The sequence below is a fragment of the Esox lucius genome, chromosome 13, assembly GCF_011004845.1.
Source record: "Esox lucius isolate fEsoLuc1 chromosome 13, fEsoLuc1.pri, whole genome shotgun sequence".
NCBI classification, from domain to species: domain Eukaryota; kingdom Metazoa; phylum Chordata; class Actinopteri; order Esociformes; family Esocidae; genus Esox; species Esox lucius.
Genome location: NC_047581.1, coordinates 5,319,499 through 5,339,130, shown reverse-complemented (window position 1 = coordinate 5,339,130; position 19,632 = coordinate 5,319,499). Strand labels below are relative to the sequence as shown.

Genomic DNA, 19,632 nt, shown 5'->3' with positions numbered 1-19,632 from the left:
GTAGCAGCACATCAATCACACCCACGCCTGTTTTGAGTTGATCATTATGATGTCTATTTAGGTTTCTCATTTTCACCCGCACCTCACAGGTTATTGTGTTTTTGTTGTACATGGCCTTGTGGTGCCGTGCCTTTTTGTGATAAAGTCAAAGAATGTGATCCTTCATGTCAGTGTTGTTTTGTTACTTCCGTTTTTGCCTCTCCGTTACACACTCGCAATCCTCACACCTCACAATAACACTTTTTTCGAATCTTCTTCTGTCCAGTATCTGTTATCCAATTTTTGTTTTTGTTGGTCAGTCTATGAGTTCTTTGTTTCTGGCCATTTTGAGCCTGTAATCGAACGCACAATAGCTGATGCTCCAGAAGCTGAATGAGTCTAAAGGCCGGTAATCAGCACAACAGTTTTTAGTGGTGCTGAACATAATTGCAAAAAGGTTTTCTAATGATGGATTAGCCTTTTAAAATGATAAACCTGAATTAGAAAACATAATGTGCCATTGGAACACATGAGTGATGGTTGTTGATAATGGCCTCTGTAAGCCTATGTAGATATTCATAGGCTTATATATATTCTCTCCTTATTCTCTCCTTTCCAAAAAAGTCCAAAAGGAAGGTTTTGAGAGACCACTGCAAATTGAACGCTTCTGTTCCTCACTCAAAACTTTCCTTTTCAACTTTTTTGGAAAGGAAAAAAAAAGTTTTTTTTCCCCCGGAGCTGTATATTTTTGTGCGACGGCTGAAAGGTACTGAGGGGATGAGTATTTGAGAGAGGGGAATTGTACCAGGATCAAAGTACTGAAGGTCAGGGGTCCTCCCACAAGGCCCAAGGGCTTGTATAGTCTCCAAATGTATCTATTTTTCCCAGCCATAAATATTTTGCTGAACTAACATGGGCAACCGATTTATTAACGGAACTAAAGTGTAGGCTACTCTTGTACAAAGATTACTGTAGATGGTCATCCATACCATAACAGTTGAATAGGTAACCACTACGCTATGTGAACTACGAGGAAATCAAAAGCATTGGCTGAATTTCAAATTGCATACTACATATTACATACTACAAGTACGTACTTCACGGATGATGGTGAAGTACGTACTGTTTTGTATATACTGTAGTAAGCTAGTATGCCAGTATTGGGACCAATTGGGACATTCTACCTCGTAAGAAAATTGCATCTCGACATTACATCATTTTGTCACGCATTAACATCACGTCAAGTATGAATATTTAGATAGACACCATTAATCATTGTGTTAAACTGATAAACGTTTCTTATTACTTCCACCACAAATAGCATCTATGAACTGTATGGCTTTTATTAGTCAGTAATAGGCTTACTAGTATCTACTTATTACTTGGATAGTCATAATAATTGAACAATTGCTAGCAAGACCGAGGATCAACTTTACACTGCCAAAGCTATTTCATTTCATGGCACAACAACTTTAGTTTTTCTTTCATTCGTGAATGACACAGATGCAATAACTATCGATATATGTGATGATAACTGTCTTTTTTGTCAAGAGAAAAGACGAGAATCTTGGACACCCCTCCTCTTTTACTGTGCATGGGGTTGTGGTCTACTTTACCCCAAAAAACATGCATGGATGCATACTTAAAAAATCCACCAGAAATAGTTGCAAAATAACCATAAACAGTTGTATTTTTTATGCTCACTATAACGTAGCTGCTGAAGCTTGTAGCCAGTCCTAAAGCATACTTAGTTCTGGCCGTGGTGAGGATTGAATGGCAGTCGCCCACATGGCAGTCCGCATCTCAAACCACTACATTACAACAAACCACTGGCTTGTTGTTGTCTCTCCGTTGCGCCTATTGTGCAATTGGGGTGAACTCTGCTGGCAATACTAGGCCCTCATTTCAGGGTGGTTGCGGTTGGTTGTTGTCCCTTTGGTTGATGCTTGGCAATACGGATGGATTGATTTCCTGACTGTTGAGCCCTGTCTGGGGCCTCCCCCGGTAAGGGCCACAGTGTCATTGGACCCCCCTGTCTCAAACCCAAGGTTTTACGCTACTATATTAATGTCCTCTCGAGTACCAGGCTCTAAAGACTTGTTGCTGCCACTGTCCAAAGTCCTCCTGGCTGTGTTGCAGATCAAGACGATACCTGACGATTCCAGCTGCCAGTCTGATAACCAGCCTCCCCTCCACCTGGTTGTCTCTGTCCTTGTCCATCTGGTCATGTTTCTGACCAGGAATAGATTATGTAGACTCTGGACACAACCCAAATGCATTTACTAATTATTACAACTTGCACACTCTAAATGTTCTGGCACAGCCAGAAGAGGACTGGTCACCCCTCCGAGCCAGGTTCCTCTCTAGGTTTCTTCCATAATTTCGGCCCCTCTTAGGGAGTTTTTCCAAGCCATTGTGCTTCAACATTGTTGTTGCTTGCTCCTTGGGGTTTCAGGCTGAGTGTTTTGTAAAAGCACTTTGTGACAATTGCTGATTTAAAAAGGGCTTTATAAATAAATGTGATTGATACGGTATTTAACAAGGGGTAGTCAGTCAGTCAATAATTCAGTCACTCACTCAGTAAGAGGCCAGCTCCGCTTATGTGGTCCGGCAAAAATGAACGTATATCCGTAGCCAGAATCAAATGCCAAAAATGACAAGCCCTGTAACTGGTGCGCTCACTCACACAGAATGCACACGTACCAAATAGTGCGAAGTAGATCTGCTGCTTGAATGACACACAGAGGACCCAAACAATTAGAATTTTGTAATCAACAATATCATATTTTTTAAGGGCTTTAATGCATGATCGGACATACAGATGAATAGATCAGGTTCACAATGTAAGTTTGTGCCGCCTATCGGCAGTGAGTTGAATTACAGTTCTATAACTCTATTAGGATCTGACACTATCATTACTAACTACGAGCATATTGACCGGTCTGAAGCACCTCAAACTGTTGATTCGTTTTAGATGGGATCGAACTTGATGAGCCCTTTTCGTAACTACGGATCACAGAATACACAAAGTATACAGCTAAACCAATCAAAACATCACATGAGCTATATATTGCATTAGATGCATTGCCATATAGCAGATACTTGTTGAAGGCTTGCTAGGGAAATTGAAACCCTAATTGTGCTAGCTAGCTAGCGTAGTAATACCATTGATGGAGAAACAATAATATGCACATTTTGTCCAGTCTGCTCAAGGCAAAATCTAGCTAAAGGCAATGTAATTGCTTCTCCTGAGCAGTAATTACTTATGCATTTGGTTTGGTCAAACAAACCACAATGCCTGTTAGTTTTTCTCGTTCTTTTGCAGTCAACATCACAAATATTAGCAAGATTGTAACACTATTTTCTAGCAGGAAATGCAATCAAGGAATGTCTGCTCAGACACATAACTTAGATAGCTAACTTACAGTGGTAAAGATTTTCAAAGAGTTTCATATTCACACATTCACATAAAAGACTAAGTCAGAATAAAACAGTCTTTGGTCAAATGACTGTTGAGTGTAGAGTGCCTGGCAAGGTTATGGGTGCCAGGGAAGAGTACTTAGGAACCGGGGGTGAAAGTGCAGTCCTCAGAACTATGTCTTTTTATGAAAAGGTTGGTAGCTCATTTCTAGAAATAAATATTTCAGAAGTGGATATAGTCATCCGAAATAACTGATATATTGTACATGTCATTTTCTAACTGCCTCACCTTTGATATTTCACAAAATAACAATCATATATTGAAACAAATATCCTTTTTCACATTTTGAGAGAATTATATTAAATCACATCAGTATATTCAACATGACATTATCATTAACAGACTCATCTCTGATATACACTCACCTAAAGGATTATTAGGAACACCTTTTCAATTTCTCATTAATGCAATTATCTAATCAACCAATCACATGGCAGTTGCTTCAATGCATTTAGGGGTGTGGTCCTGGTCAAGACAATCTCCTGAACTCCAAACTGAATGTCAGAATGGGAAAGAAAGGTGATTTAAGAAATTTTGAGCGTGACATGGTTGTTGGTGCCAGACGGACCAGTCAGAGTATTTCACAATCTGCTCACCATTTCTAGGGTTTACTAAGAATGGTGTGAAAAGGGAAAAACATCCGGTATGCGGCAGTCCTGTGGGCGAAAATGCCTTGTTGATGCTAGAGGTCAGAGGAGAATGGGCTGACTGATTCAAGCTGATAGAAGAGCAACTTTGACTGAAATAACCACTCGTTACAACCAAGGTATGCAGCAAAGCATTTGTGAAGCCACAACACGCACAACCTTGAGGCAGATGGGCTGCAACAGCAGAAGACCCCACCGGGTACCACTCATCTCCACTACAAATAAGAAAAAGAGGCTACAATTTGCACAAGCTCACCAAAATTGGACAGTTGAAGACTGGAAGAATGTTGCCTGGTCTGATGAGTCTCAATTTCTGTTGAGACATTCAAATGGTAGAGTCAGAATTTGGCGTAAACAGAATGAGAACATGGATCCATCATGCCTTGTTACCACTGTGCAGGCTGGTGGTGGTGGTGTAATGGTGTGGGGGATGTTTTCTTGGCACACTTTAGGCCCCTTAGTGCCAATTGGGCATCGTTTAAATGCCATGGCCTACCTGAGCATTGTTTCTGACCATGTCCATCCCTTTATGACCACCATGTACCCATCCTCTGATGGCTGCTTCCAGCAGGATAATGCACCATGTCACAAAGCTCGAATCATTTCAAATTGGTTTCTTGAACATGACAATGAGTTCACTGTACTGAAATGGCCCCCACAGTCACCAGATCTCAACCCAATAGAGCATCTTTGGGATGTGGTGGAACGGGAGCTTCGTGCCCTGGATGTGCATCCCACAAATCTCCATCAACTGCAAGATGCTATTAAGGCAGTTCTGAAGGCGAAAGGGGCTCAAACACAGTATTAGTATGGTGTTCCTAATAATCCTTTAGGTGAGTGTATAGTCAGCTGTTAATAATGCAATTATGTATACATTTTAATCAGGATTGAATGGTAAAAAGTTATGTAGGCTCTTTTAAATATGTTGGTGTTACAAAGTCATGTCATCTTTTCAGGCCCTAAGCTCCTGGAGTCGGCTCTGCATATTTTATTATACTGCAGGGCGATTATTTTACTCTTAGAATTTTTTACGTTTTTCAAATGGGGTCTGTGACCATGTTTATCCAGATTTTACATTTACTTGTGTTAAAATATCACTTACACTTATTTAGTCCTCACTTATTTAGTCCGAAGATGTTCATATTTTGTTTGGAGAGAGCGATTGTGTGAATTTCAAACTATCTCTACCATGGTAGCTATAACGTTAGCGTATCGTCTCAACCAAAGCAAATACTTTTGAGAAACCTTCCTAAAATGTATCTGTGCTCTTAGAAATAAAAGAAACAAGAACATCAAATTATTTTTCCCCATGGAAGAAATATTTATCCATAACGATGGTTACTTTCGTAACCCAAGTTCTATGAGTGGAGCGTCGTCCATAGGGGCTTACCCTCTCTGCCAATTGGCAGTCACTGAAAATTTTAATGTGCAAATCGCCCCGTCCAACAGAAAAGTCTGCCCCGTCCAACAGAAAACTGCCTTATGGAGATGGACACCTCTGACCTCAGGCAGAGTCTGAGGGCAGGGAACCCGCTCACTAACCAAACTCAGGCCTACAGCGGCCATTGTTAATGAAGGCTCACTCACAGGTAAATAAGGTGAACACATGGCTTTATTTACAGAAATAGAGGAGCTCCCCACCAAACGCACACAGGGTGGGGAAGCGTCCGAGGGACACTCCCCCCAAAGAGTCAGGTACGCCGTTTCTTAAACGGCGGGGCCCTACGGCCCCCGTCGTTCTGTCGGCGAGGAGGAGGGGACGACCTCTGGGGGCGAGGTTCCCTCACCTCACGCTGCGTCGGACACGCTGCGTCCTGCTCAGTTGCACTCGCCGCCTTAGCTCGTCGATGTTGCGCTCGGAGACGGAGACGCTCCTCTCTGTCTTTTCTCTGGCGTATCAGAGCCTTGGTGACCGCAACACCGAACAGCGCGTCCTCCTGAAGCGGAGCATTCAGGAACTGGACCTTTTCCGGCTCTTTCAGGGAGGTCAACGCCAGCCAGAGGTGCCGAACCTGCACCACCGACGTTGCCATCACCCGACCCGCCGAGAGGGAATTGGCCTGCGTCAACTTGAAAATGGCCGCCGATGCACGCGCCACCTCTCTCACCTCAGCTGGGGTCAGAGAGGTGCGGCCCTCTGTCATTTTGGCCACAGCAGCAGCCAGAAGGCCCACATTATTGCAGGCCGCGAGGGACTGCACCGACAGGGTGTATTGTTTCTCTGCCAGGCTGGCAGAGAGACGGTCCCTCACCGAAGGCAGGACAGGGCGCTTGTTGGACCAGGTACTCAGTCCCGGAACCAGGGAAGACGCCAGAGCTGTTTCCAGGGGCGGAATGCCCCTGCCCAGCGCCTCCAACCTCCCCTCCACAGTAGTGAAGGCGAGGTGCGACTTCACAGTCCCCCTGGTCATGAAAGGCGCGCCCCACGCCTCCTCTGCATATTTACGCAGAGAGGGGACCTCTGGCGCCGCTGTCGGCGCCGGGTGGCGGGTCCGCGTCCAGCGGGCAGCCTCGAATAAGTCATCCCCATCCTCTGGCGCAGGCACCGGCATGGGGATGCGCAGGCGTCGCGCAGCAGCAGAGATGGCAGCAAAGAACTCGTCCTTTACCGCTGGGGGGTCGACACCCCTGTCCCTAGGGGTGATGACAGCCTCATCCTCCTCCGAAGAGGAAGAGCTGGAACGCCGCTGCACCCACTCAGCCAAGCGGGGGGGAGCAGTTCCCGAGGTGGGCGGAGCCGTCACTGGGCCGGTCCTCTCAGCCGGCGCCTTAAACTCCTGAAAGGAGTCCTCCTCGGAGAGGAGAAAGAGGATGTCGGTGACAGGGACCTCCTCAGTGAAAAATGCAAGCCGCTCCATCCTCACCTGTAAAGGGAGGACGGCGCAGGCGGTGCACACGGGCTCCTCAGTAGCTCCCTCACGAGCATGGAGCGGCCCAAGACACGCATAGCACAATGTATGTGGGTCCTCAGCCGGGTCCCGCTCGCTACAGAAGCAGACTGACAGAGAAGTCAGAGGCCGGGGTGCTACTGCTGATAAAGCCGCTCCAGCAGCTGAAGAAGATGAAGTCATCCTTGGCTATTGTAGAATCACCAAATTGCATAAATCTAACTTTCTCTTGAAGAAAGAAGGGATGCGATAGGGCTCTGACAACCTCTTTTATAGCCATGGGGCAGATGGCCATGAGAGGTGCGATTTGCATATTTAATTTTTCCGTGACTGCCTATTGGCAGAGAGGGTAAACTAATAGGAGCGAAGCCCCTAAGGGCAAAGCTTCACGACATAGAACTAGTGGTACCCGGCAGTACTGAAAACTCATTATGCAAGATGCGACAGCCAATCAGGGCACGCCTGCCCCTATATAGGACCCATGAGCCCAGAGAACACCTTCCATTTTTATTCAGCAAATGCTTGTTGAGTTGTTGAGTACTCTACTTCAACCTGACAATTTTTTTTACCATCGACGTCCTTTAGCTCGGTGTCTCAACATGAAGAAATGTTTCGCCGTGGCGCCGACCTGTCTCCAGACCGGGACTCCCGTCGTCACGTGACGTTGAAGAGGTAGCGGCTAATCTGAAAGCTGTCCTCCTCCTTAACCAGGCCCAGACGATCTGCGCCGGGCGCACAGTGGCTTCTGCGGTGGTCGGACACCGTCATCTGCGGCTGTCTCTCTCCTCCTATGCGAGGCCGATCGCGCACCCCTCCTCACCCCTCTCCCAGAAGGGCTTATTTGGCGACGCCGTTCACACGGCCATAGCGTCTTTCAAGAAAGCTGACGAGGGACGGAAGGAGGCCCCACGACCCTCTTCCCATCACCCGGGCTCTTCTGCTAACGACGCCAGCGCCGTCACGTCTCCTGCCACTGCTTCTGCTGCTGCCTCGGCTCCTCCTCCTGCTGCCGCGGCTCCTGCTCCTCCTTCCGTGCGACGCAAACAATCCGCTCCCAGACTGGACGTTCCATGGCCGACTAAGAAGCCCAGACCGTCCTGACTAGGCGTGGTGCGGGCTATGATTGGCAACATTTCCCTCGCGGCCCCCTCCTCTTCCTCCATCAGCGGAGTATGGGCCGAGTCCGACGGCGTTGCAGATTCGGCCCGACAATCTTTATATTTCAATAAAGCTAAACGTTACTCTGGCGTTTGTTGTGCTTTTGTGCAGACTCAGGCGGTGTCTGAGCCTGTTGAGTCACTTGTTACTTTCACATGCCCTAGTTTGCCTCCATCGGTGTCTAATAAAGACTCAGTGAACGCTCTCTCGGTCTCTATGCCGGCCCCGTTGGATATGAGCAGTGGCGCGAATGAGCGGCTTTTCCCTCATTCTCGCCCTGCAGCTGATAGGTTTTCTAATGTGTTTGATTGTGCATGCTCTATTCCTTTCCCTATGCAGTGTAAGAGTTACGTTAGCTACGTTCAGGGTAGTGCGGGTTTTCGGGGAGTTAGAGGTATAACTACTCTCCCCCTTCTACCCGCCACCTCTAATAGACATAAGCGCCGGCTAGCGGTTTCAGATGCGTCTCTTATTCCGCTGCCCGGCAGGATTGTGTTTACATTCACTCGCAGTCAGGGAAACGTTTGCGTATGCAAATGCTGGTTTCATCTCTCTCCCGCCACTCGCGGGTTACCGAGCGTCCTGACATTTCACCGGTTGTTACAGACGTAACCGTGGTGGCTTCTCATCCCGCTTGCTATGACGAGATCAAACGCCAGGTAACACCGCCGGCTTTCGCCTCCGTCTCGCTACCTGCTCTTTCTGATCATCCCAGCCCCGTCTGCCCTACTCGGCATCTCATTGGCAACACGTCCCCACGCAGGATGCAACGTCTGCAAATGTCGTCAGGGAATCACGTGCTTTGCCTTGATTCTATCCTTCTTTATCACTGTAGGACCCGGAGACTTGTTGGCTTAGGGTTATTGTGGCCGCCTACCCACACGCTTGGGGTAGGTTCGCATCCTACCTGGAGTGTAACCTATCTTTTAATACTATTTTATATTCTCATGCCTCTCATCTCGTGATGTGTGGTGCCATGTGTATTTTCGGTTGTGCTTGTGTGGAACGGATACGTTTCCCTCTCGCTTGAGCTCAACATCCTTTCTCCCTGGGTTGGCCTATGTTTTCGTGGGCCTACACTAAGGGGGATTCCATCATTACGCATTCGATCATCCCTTTCTGACCGTGTCAGCTGTCGGGGATGTTTTCGTCTTGGGGTTTTTGAGGAAGGTTTTTACTGGACCCTGCGAACGTACTGGTGTTCCGGCAGGGAGTACATCTTTGTCTCGCACGCTCCGCCGTGAACCACTAGGAGCTAAATCCCCTCTAGGGGGCGGAGCTCCACGACATATAACTGTTGCCCTGCCTTCCTACGAGTCATGCTGAATAATCTCGGGAGGGTGTTCTCTGGGCCCACGGGTCCTATATAGGGGCTGGCGTGCCCTGATTGTCTGTCGAATCTTGCATAATGAGTTTTCAGTACGGCTGCGGACGCGGCCAGGGTAAACCGCTAGTTCCTATCATTGCAACCCACAGCCATGGCAGTGGGGATAGTCATGACACCGCCAGATATGTAACTAATGACATGTATAAGAGCTATTGTCGGATATTTTAAATGGAAATTGATGCATGAGGCATAAGATTCGATAGCCATAGCGATATTTAGACCTAATCAGGTTACAGATTGCTTTTTAAATGTCATTATCCACTGGATTACCAGCGCCCTTAGAGCAAACGTCTCACATTTTGAAATTATGTAATTGCTAACTTTAAACTGAAGAATCGATTTACAATCTCCAAAGCCAATTTAGGTAGAGACACGTACGTTCTGCAAAAAATACCGAGGCGTTATCTGGGCGAAATCTTGATCTGGCCTGAAAGATAATGCCTTCAAATTACTTATATATACAAAAGAGCAGTTGAGTTCCCTGCTACCTGATTGGTGCTGAGGATGCTTAGGTGTCAATGCTCACCGTCACTCTTTCAGACAGCGGGCAGGTGAGACAAGGCTGGGGACTCCCATTGTGGAGTCCCAAGCTTGTAGATCGACAGTATCTCTCGAAGCCAGTACGTGGTGATGACCGAAGAGCCCTATTTAACAGCGCCCAAGGAAGTTAGAAAATTTACCAAAGGAAACCTCAGGAATGTCGCAAGAGATTTTTAGTAAGTTTATGCGCATTAATAATATCATCAACTTTAATTTACCCGATCGATTTGACAACGAAGTCAAATCAGTTGTTGCCTTTTCACGCTATTTCTTTGTTTTATGAGATGACACTGAATCACATGATAAGCTATATTGCCTACCTTTATTTTTACAACTTTTGATATCAAATGCAATTGGCTACTTAGTTTTCCAGTAATTTGTCAATATTCATATCCGTAATTAACTTTTTATTGAGATTTGTAGTATATGCTAATACCGAACAAATAAGCAGGGAAGTCTGAGCATAAAGAAAAATACAACTCATGAAAAGACCTATTTCACAGTTCAGATGAAGAAACTGTCGGAGAGGACAAACGTAGCAGAAATCGAAGACCTGCCTTCGGCCTAACATTGCCAATAGACGTTGAATCTGGAAGAAGAAAACCAGCCCTTGTGAGGTATGACTAACTGCGCCTCTCTCATGCTCAGATATGTTTTCACATGAATGCTTTATATATGGTATGCTATTTTCAAGAATATGTACTATATATACAATTTATGAACACCATATATAATACAACAAGCTTTAGTTATTGTGAGCCATATTATGTTTTTATGCAAATAATGTCATGTACTACCTTACATAATTCCATTTTTAGATCAAAGACATTTGACCACTCGCTACTGTCACAAAATCAGAGTGATGGTGAAACAAAAGCTCAAAGGAAGAAATCACAGTATAATCAGGTTCGTTCTTCTTGATTTCCTTGATACAGATCTTTTTTCCTAACCTATACATACCACTGAGAAAAATTAAAAATCAACTTAAGATCAATGTTTACTGGCATTATCACCATACATCCATTTTTATAGTCATAATTTCACCAACATTATTTAAGAAATTGGTCTTGTTATTCGTTATGCCACTTTTTGAAGAGAATGATAAATAATGATAAATGTATTGCAAGTGTTTGTACTATTTCAGCTCTCTAAGACCAATTCTCAGTACCACAAAATGTTCAAAGAGATCAGCAAGGATGAACTGCTAAGACAAAGTAAGTGTACACTATGTGGAATCAATAGTAAGTATCAAAGAATTGTCCTTTATGTGCCCTCTGATCAATATCTCAAGTAGAAGTAGAATATTTGTTCTGAAAGTTAGTCACACTTCTGAAAGGCTTATCTTAACAATGCAATGCTTGAAAATATAGTAGACTGAAAATATAGCATACTGACTGTTGAAAGAAGAAAAATTTTACAAGATTGTTTCTGAATAGAGTATTTTCTAAAGGGATGCTTTCTGTCCTTAGGTTACACCTGTGCCTTACAAAAAGACATGCTTTATCAGGGGAGACTGTTCGTCTCTGATAACTGGATCTGTTTTCATTCTAAAGTGTTTGGCAAAGACACCAAGGTATGCTGCATTGTAAGGCTAGCCATGGAACCCTCTGAGACAGTACTCTTGACACATTTTTGGAGATTCTTTACTTTTGAAAAACATAAGGTTCCAGAAGAGGTCTTCAACTGTCAACCTGTTTTGTTCCATATTATTTAGAACCATCTTCATTTAGAACCATCTTTTGAAAGGAATATGTTTTGAGCCCAAAAGGGGTAAACCTGGAACCAAAAGGGAATCTGAAAGTGTTATTTAAAGGGTTCTGTTTAAATAACTCCTTTGGAGCCCTTTTTTCTAATAATTGTTTCTAACAGGTGTTCTTGGCAAAATCATGACTTATACCTGCAGTATAAGCAAATTTGTTTTGGTTCCTCAGAGGCAGTCTTTTTACCATCTCAAAATGTACAAGGTTGGTCCTATTTTATTAACAAGGTAGTTGAGGATAATGTGGTGTTGTTTTTCTTTTACCAGATCGCAATCCCAGTGCTCTCGGTTTCCATGATCAAAAAAACTAAAACTGCCATTTTAGTGCCAAATGCGCTAGTTATTGCCACCACTAATGACCGGGTAAGGTTACCATTGTAAAGTGTTGTATATACTGTATTTACACACATAGCCCAATATAGTCTGATTTGGCCCTGAAACCGTTCAATACTAACATTGTTCATTGTTTTCCCAGTATGTTTTTGTTTCATTCCTCTCAAGAGACACAACGTATAAATTCTTGATGGATATGTGTTTCCATTTGAAGGTAAGTAGTCATAATGTGCTACTATTCATAAGCCAGTATTAAATGTGGAATTGTAATGGAAGCTAATGTTCACTAAATATATTCTAAAAAGTAACAACTTTTTTTCAGGAGAAGAGTCCTGGAAGTAGCCCCATTCCGTCATCTGTTGAGAGCAGCTTTAGAGCTGAGCGTCCTTCACATTTTCCTCTGAATAGTGTTGTATGGACCCTTTCTACATATCACTTTTCAGTCTGATATATTGAATTAAAACAATTAGGAAACATCTTTCATATTACAAAAATTGGGGACAGACTTTATACCTCTTCAGATACAGAATTATCTGTTCAATTTAGTAGTATGTCTCCTGTGCTGTAGAGCAGCAGTGTTTGGAATACCCAGGGGGACTAACAGAACATTTCTGTACTCTGTTCATCATTGGATAGAGTTGTAGATGTTCCTCAACTGTCAGGATTTATTAATGTGATTATTACCAATCTGAAAACTCTCCAAAGCCGTATTGTAGTTCCATAATGATTTCCATTAGATTTTTCTTTAAACATTTTTAAGTGTTCAACATTTTCTATTACGCTCTATTACTCATACCACAGGTTGATATGTTTTACACCTTGTCTATTAATTGTGTCAACAGAACTTCTCAGCAGATTTCTGTGACTTGGACGGAGCCGTGAGACCAAGAGAGGATTGGCATGAGAGCAGTAGTTCAGACTCCCAGGCCCCTGACTATGAGAAGATAGCAGGTGGGTTTTTCTATTTGTTATTCACATAGTTAAGGATACCATACCATACCATCTTCTTCCGCTTATCCGGGGCCGGGTCGCGGGGGCAGCAGTCTAAGCAGGGATGCCCAGACTTCACTCTCCCCAGACACTTCCTCTAGTTAAGGATATCACATGAAAAGAGGCTTGAAGGGTTGAGTAAAAACATTTTGGAGGGTGATGGCGTATTGTAATTAAACTGTTTTACCCTCATGTCTTTACAGAATTCCCCAACCTTCCTCCACCATTCCTGGGAGATGTTCTTGGGGATGTTCCAGTCCTCACAGACATTAATCTTCAGCAGCTTCCAGACACCAATCAGGAGATGGATTTCAGTAGTAAGCCAAACTGCACTATCGCCCACTTTGAAAAGACATAAGTATGTGAAGGCACAGGCATTAATCTGAGGCACGTTGTAGCACTAATTTATTTGAAATAATGTTTTTCCAAAGCAGTCCTCAATTACCCACAAAAATACACCTTTTTATTTTTGGGAAAGTTGTGGGTAACTGATCTACAATATAATTTTTTATAGGCAATTTGCCCACAATTTGTTGGGATTGCATTATAAATAAATACTGGAAGTGTCCTCTCAAACTGAAATACAGCTTTATAAGTGCCTCAGATTGAACCATGGCCTAAAAGTAAATAAATATGGTTATTCTGAGCCAAACAGGTGTCTTTATTTTAGGTTCGTCAAAGACTGCAGAGGTTGTATGCATCAAGAGAACACAAATGCCTGTGTCTCTAAATAATGTGCTGTTCATCTATTTATCCCTGTGAGTGATCACTTTTAATTTATTTTTTACTGTTATCCTGAACAGAAATTATTTAGTCTTGATTTTTTTTTTCTTCTTTTAATTATTTTTGTGTTCTTCTCACAGAGTATGTGTCCTTGTTTTGTCTTCGTGTTACATGGCCTTCAAGATCATTTCTCTGGAGCAGAAATTGACCACTCTGGGTGCCTTGACCAAATTTTCCCATCTTGAGTAAGATCACATTTTACCCCATCTCACCCCAGTCGCCTTCATTCTCTGTCTACAGGATTTTTGCCAGACCATGTAAGCGGAGCCGGCCAAGAAGAGCGAATGTCTCTTACTGACTGACTGACTGACTGACTATACCTTGTTAAATAGTGTAGTGGTTAGAGAAGCGGCCCTGTGAACTGTAGGTCCTGAGTTTGTATCTCATCACAGGCAAAGCGAAGTATGCATTATGAATTATTTCGTATAGATGAAAACTTTGCTGGCTAAAATCGTTAGTATCTACATTATAGTAAGCCTGAAATAAAACTGTTTATGGTTATATTGCAACTGTTTCTGGTTGATTTTTGAATTGTGCATCCGTGGATGTGTTTTGGGTAAGGATAGACAAACACATTTGCTGGCTTAACATACAGTACTTATAAGGCTTACGTTATAGTAAGCCTTAACTGAAACTGTTGCGACTGTTTGCGACTGTTTGCGACTGTTTGCGACTGTTTGCGACTGTTATTGCGACTGTTATTGCGACTGTTATTGCGACTGTTTGCGACTGTTTGCGACTGTTATTGCGACTGTTTCTGGCATGGAAAAGTTCATCTTTAGTCTCGCTAGCAATTGCTCTATTCTTATGATTATTCCTAGGAAGTTAATAGATTCTAGTAAGCCTATTACTGGCTAATAAGCTGTTAAAATGGCCAGTGGCAAAAGCAATACAGTTCATAGACGCTATGGTGGTGGTAAACCTAAGAAAGAAACGAAAAAGTTAGTTATCGTCACCTATATTGATAGTTATTGTATAAATGTCATTCACGAATGAAAGAAAAATGTATGTTGTTTTATCTATGAAAAAGAATGGGAGAAACTCCCCAAATACAAGTGTCCCAAGCTTGCAGAGCTGTCAATGGTGCTTGAACAAAGTACTGAGTAAAGGGGTGTTAATAATACTTATTTTTATACATACATTTGCAAAATATTATTTTTGTCTCTCCTTTGTCATTATGGGGTATTTTGTGTTGATTGATGTGGTGAAAAAACCATTTAATCCATGTAAGAATAAGGCTGTAACCTCACAAAACAGTGAAAGTGAAGGGATCTGAATACTTTCCAAATGCACTGGATGTAAGAAAGACAACTTTCCAAGAGGTTTCTGTTTTCATATGACTTCATATTACATTATAGGTGTGGTAAAAAAGTATATATGGAAATGATGCACTGTAATATTATACCATAAATAAAAAAAATTAAAAAATAACCATAATATACCAAACCACAGGCAGAACAATATTTTTGAAAGTTCTATAAAGGATCAAATCTTTCCACGAGTGGCAGTCCTGGTAAACTCTCACCAGATATAAAACTAAAATCATTCAGGAAGTAACAAAGAACCCTAGAACAACATACACGGATATGCAGGCCTCTTGCGCCTCAGCTAAAGTCAGTGTTCATGACTCAACCATCAGAAAGACACTGGGTGTAAATGTATTATAGATTCATGGCAGAGTAGCAAGGCTGAAACCGTTTCTTACTAAGAAGTCCATGAATGCTCACCTCAAGATTGCCAAAAAGCACCTGGGTGATCTTTAATAGTTTTAGAACAATGAGTGACATGGGCCCTGTTGTGTATAGTGAAAACCAAACACTGCATTCAACCTTAAGAACCTCATAACACCATTTAAACATGGTGGTGGCTGTGTCATGGTTTAGGGATGTTTTGCTGCATTATACCTCAACAATTTAATTTAAGCCACCAATGGTGTTCAAGAATTCTACAGCTAGGTCATCCAGCAAGACAATGATTCCAAACACACAAGCCAGTCTACTTTAGAAGGGTTGACAAACAAGAAATGTAACGTTTTGGGATGGCCTTGTATAGACCTGAACCCCATTAAGATTTGGTCAGGACCTGAAAAGTGTTTGCATAAATGTCTTTAATAAATAAATTAAATATGACATTAAGTGTCAGCCCAGGGTCCCTTTATCTAACATTGGCTTTGGTTGAAGATCGGATAACATTCCGTGCCAAATATATGCAAAACATTTTTAATTAGACGGGTGAATACAAACCCTATTCCAAAAAAGTTGGGACGCTGTACAATTGTGAATAAAAATAGAATGCAATTATGTGGAAGTTTCAAATTTCAATATTTTATTCAGAATACCACATAGATGACATATCAAATGTTTAAACTGAGAAAATTTATCACTTTAAGGGAAAAATAACACATCAACACTTCTCAAAAAAGTTGGGACAAGGCCATGTTTACCACTGTGTGGCATCCCCTCTTCTTTTTATACCAGACTGCAAACGTCTGGGGACTGAGGAGACAAATTGCTCAAGTTTATGAATAGGAATGTTGTCCCATTCTTGTCTAATACAGGCTTCTAGTTGCTCAACTGTCTTAGGTCTTCATTGTCGCACCTTCCTCTTTATGATGCGCCAAATGTTTTCTATGGGTGAAAGATCTGGACTGCAGGCTGGCCATTTCAGTACCCGGATCCTTCTTCTATGCAGCCATGACATTGTAATTGATGCAGTATGTGGTCTGGCATTGTCATGTTGGAAAATGCAAGGTCTTCCCTGAAAGAGTCTGGATGGGAGCATTTGTTGTTCTAAAACTTGGATATAACTGTCAGCATTGATGATGCCTTTCCAGATGTGTAGGCTGCCCATGCCACACGCACTCATGCAACCCCATACCATCAGAGATGCAGGCTTCTGAACTGAGCGCTGATAACAACTTGGGTTGTCCTCTTTAGTCCGGATGACATGGCGTCCCAGTTTTCCAAAATGAACTTCAAAATTTGATTCGTCTGACCACAGAACACTTTTCCACTTTGCCACAGTCCATTTTAAATTATCCTTGGCCCAGAGAAAACGCCTGCGCTTCTGGATCCTGTTTAGATACAGCTTCTTTTTTGACCTATAGAGTTTTAGCCGGCAACGACAAATGTCACGGTATTCACCGACAATGTTTTCTGGAAGTATTCTTGAGCCCATGTTGTGATTTCCATTACAGTATCATTCCTGTATGTGATGCAGTGCTGTCTGAGGGCCCGAAGATCACGGGCATCCGGTATGGTTTTCCGGCCTTGACCCTTACGCACAGAGATTGTTCCAGATTCTCTGAATCTTTGGATGATATTATGCACTGTAGATGATGATAACTTCAAACTCCTTGTAATCTTTCTCTGAGAAACTCCTTTCTGATATTGCTCCACTATTTTTCGCTGCAGCATTGGGGGATTGGTGATCCTCTGCCCATCTTGACTTCTGAGAGACACTGCCACTCTGAGAGGCTCTTTTTATACCCAATCATGTTGCCAATTGACATAATAAGTTGCAAATTGGTCCTCCAGCTGTTCCTTATCTGTACATTTAACTATTCCGGCCTCTTATTGCTACCTGTCCCAACTTTTTTGGAATGTGTAGCTCTCATGAAATCCAAAATGAGCCAATATTTGGCATGACATTACAAAATGTCTCACACAATGTCTCAACATTCGATATGTTATCTATATTCTATTGTGAATTAAATATAAGTTTATGGGATTTGTAAATTATTCCATTCATTTTTTACTTACAATTTGTACAGTGTCCCAACTTTTTTGGAATCGGGTTTGTACTTTTCACCTGCACGGTACAGTAAATAAATAGCCTGGGAACGGGTTTGTTTGTATCATCATGCCACTCCTTGTTATGCCAAGATACACAATCTAGAACTTCACCTGATTTATTGTTTCTGTTTTAGAAATGAATATCTCCGGACACATCCTGATGTCAATGCTGGAATCTATTCAGAGTTAACACTAAATTTAATGAAACTGGAAAAGGTTGGTTGATTGCATTTTATTGGAAATCATATTGTGTGCTTTTAGGTATATTTGTATTATACTGTATAGTTATTTATATTTTGACATTTACCCAAATATGTTCTTAGTTTTAGATCTTCTAGGTCTCTCAGTTTATGAAACACCTGGAGAGTTTTCCTCAAAATCAACATACTTATATGAATTGAGCTAATCTGGAATACAAAGTAAATACATATATATATATATATATATATATATATATATATATATATATATATATATATATATATATGTATACACAACTTTTTATTCTTTAGTAAACTGAAGGACACTGTAGAATACAAAATTGGACACTATATTGATATTAAAATATGATATGCTGTAAGTGCCATTCACATACCCCATATCCCAATTTCTGCAATGAAAAAACCTACATATCCCAATTTCTGAAATGAAAAAACCTGCATGCCTGGTATTGACCTTATATTGAGTTCTCAACATTACTGTGCTATGTAATAACCAAATAACATTAATTATGTTAATTAGAATTTTATTTATTTTATTTTCATTTGCTACAGAAAAACATTTCGAAAAAACAAGTGCTACAGGGATCTTTTCACTGTTCTTACTTCATTGGTAATACAGTGGATATAAAGTCTACACACCAATGGAAAAATGCTAGGTTCAAGTCAAGTGGAATGTATACATCGTAAAAACCTGACATTTTCACAGGGGTGTGTAGACTTTTTATATCCACTGTAGATGCAAAAACAACAATTTGCTTTTTCCAAGTGGAAATTAATCCACATTCAAAAAGTGTCACTGAATAAGCTTTTGGCCTACTCATGCCTACTGTGTTTTATTCCTCACCAGGTCCAGAGAAACCTACAGAGACTACTGAAGGAGGCTGAGTGAGGACAGGTCACATAAACTATGCATCTGTAGTGGACCAAGGGCTCGTGTAACAGCTGACGACCACAAGAAGCTCAAAAGGAAACATGAGCTTCAACTAGTTTAGCCTGTCATCTTACATAATATGATATGTCTGTAGATGTACAATAATTTAATTAAAGTAAAAGATAATCATAAAAAATAATTGTATTCAGTGCAACACAAAATGTATTTAAATTGTTCCCTGAAAGTTGACTAGTTAAATATACTTGAATATATTAGACTCTCCTTCTGTCCTTGTGCTAATGATTTAGCAAACTGCACGCAAGCAATGTGATCATGTAAAAACAGGATTTACTTTCTGTTTGTTTGTCTGTGGTCATATAAACAGTGAGTGTCATTATTTACTGACTGATTAATAATTAATCTGAGTAACAAAGTAAAACATGAAATAAAGATTGTCTGGTATAATGATTTCTCCATCAGAGTATGTGCAAGATAAAACAGGGCACAGTTTTATTTAGGGAGCTGTGGTGTGGCAAAAGTGCCAACATTATATGTTGTGTTACTCAGTTGGTAAAGCATGGGTCTCTTCATTCTGAGTTTCATTATTGTTAAATGCCATTCATACAAAACTATGAACTCACTAATCTAGATAAAAGCATCTTGGAAATTGCATTTATTATTTACAAAATGAATTTGATCCAATTATAATAAGTGCTGTCCTACAGATTTACCGAAGTGTCTGTATTGTGATAATCATGTAAAATAACCAACATTTGTTTTCAAATAAACTGATTTTAGTTA

General features: G+C 41.7%; 1 protein-coding gene across 6 annotated transcripts in view; it reads left to right on the top strand.

Moving 5' to 3' along the window:
* The window catches only part of gramd2b (GRAM domain containing 2B), a 29,757-nt gene extending 10,125 nt beyond the window's left edge, over positions 1–19,632 (top strand). Inside the window, exons 1-14 of one of the 6 annotated variants that reach the window (XM_020052169.3) lie at positions 7,396–10,256; positions 10,584–10,697; positions 10,899–10,986; positions 11,225–11,294; positions 11,550–11,653; positions 12,107–12,202; positions 12,315–12,386; positions 12,495–12,584; positions 13,015–13,123; positions 13,366–13,479; positions 13,818–13,920; positions 14,026–14,130; positions 17,874–17,955; positions 18,808–19,632. In XM_020052169.3, coding sequence (XP_019907728.2) covers positions 10,171–10,256; positions 10,584–10,697; positions 10,899–10,986; positions 11,225–11,294; positions 11,550–11,653; positions 12,107–12,202; positions 12,315–12,386; positions 12,495–12,584; positions 13,015–13,123; positions 13,366–13,479; positions 13,818–13,920; positions 14,026–14,130; positions 17,874–17,955; positions 18,808–18,849 — 1,275 coding nt within the window. In that variant the 5' untranslated portion in view covers positions 7,396–10,170 and the 3' untranslated portion in view covers positions 18,850–19,632. Of the gene's footprint in view, positions 1–7,395; positions 10,257–10,583; positions 10,698–10,898; positions 10,987–11,207; positions 11,295–11,549; positions 11,654–12,106; positions 12,203–12,314; positions 12,387–12,494; positions 12,585–13,014; positions 13,124–13,365; positions 13,480–13,817; positions 13,921–14,025; positions 14,131–17,873; positions 17,956–18,807 lie in introns of those variants that run through there. The other 5 variants (XM_013136584.4, XM_013136585.4, XM_013136586.4 and 2 more) reach the window with 5 other exon arrangements.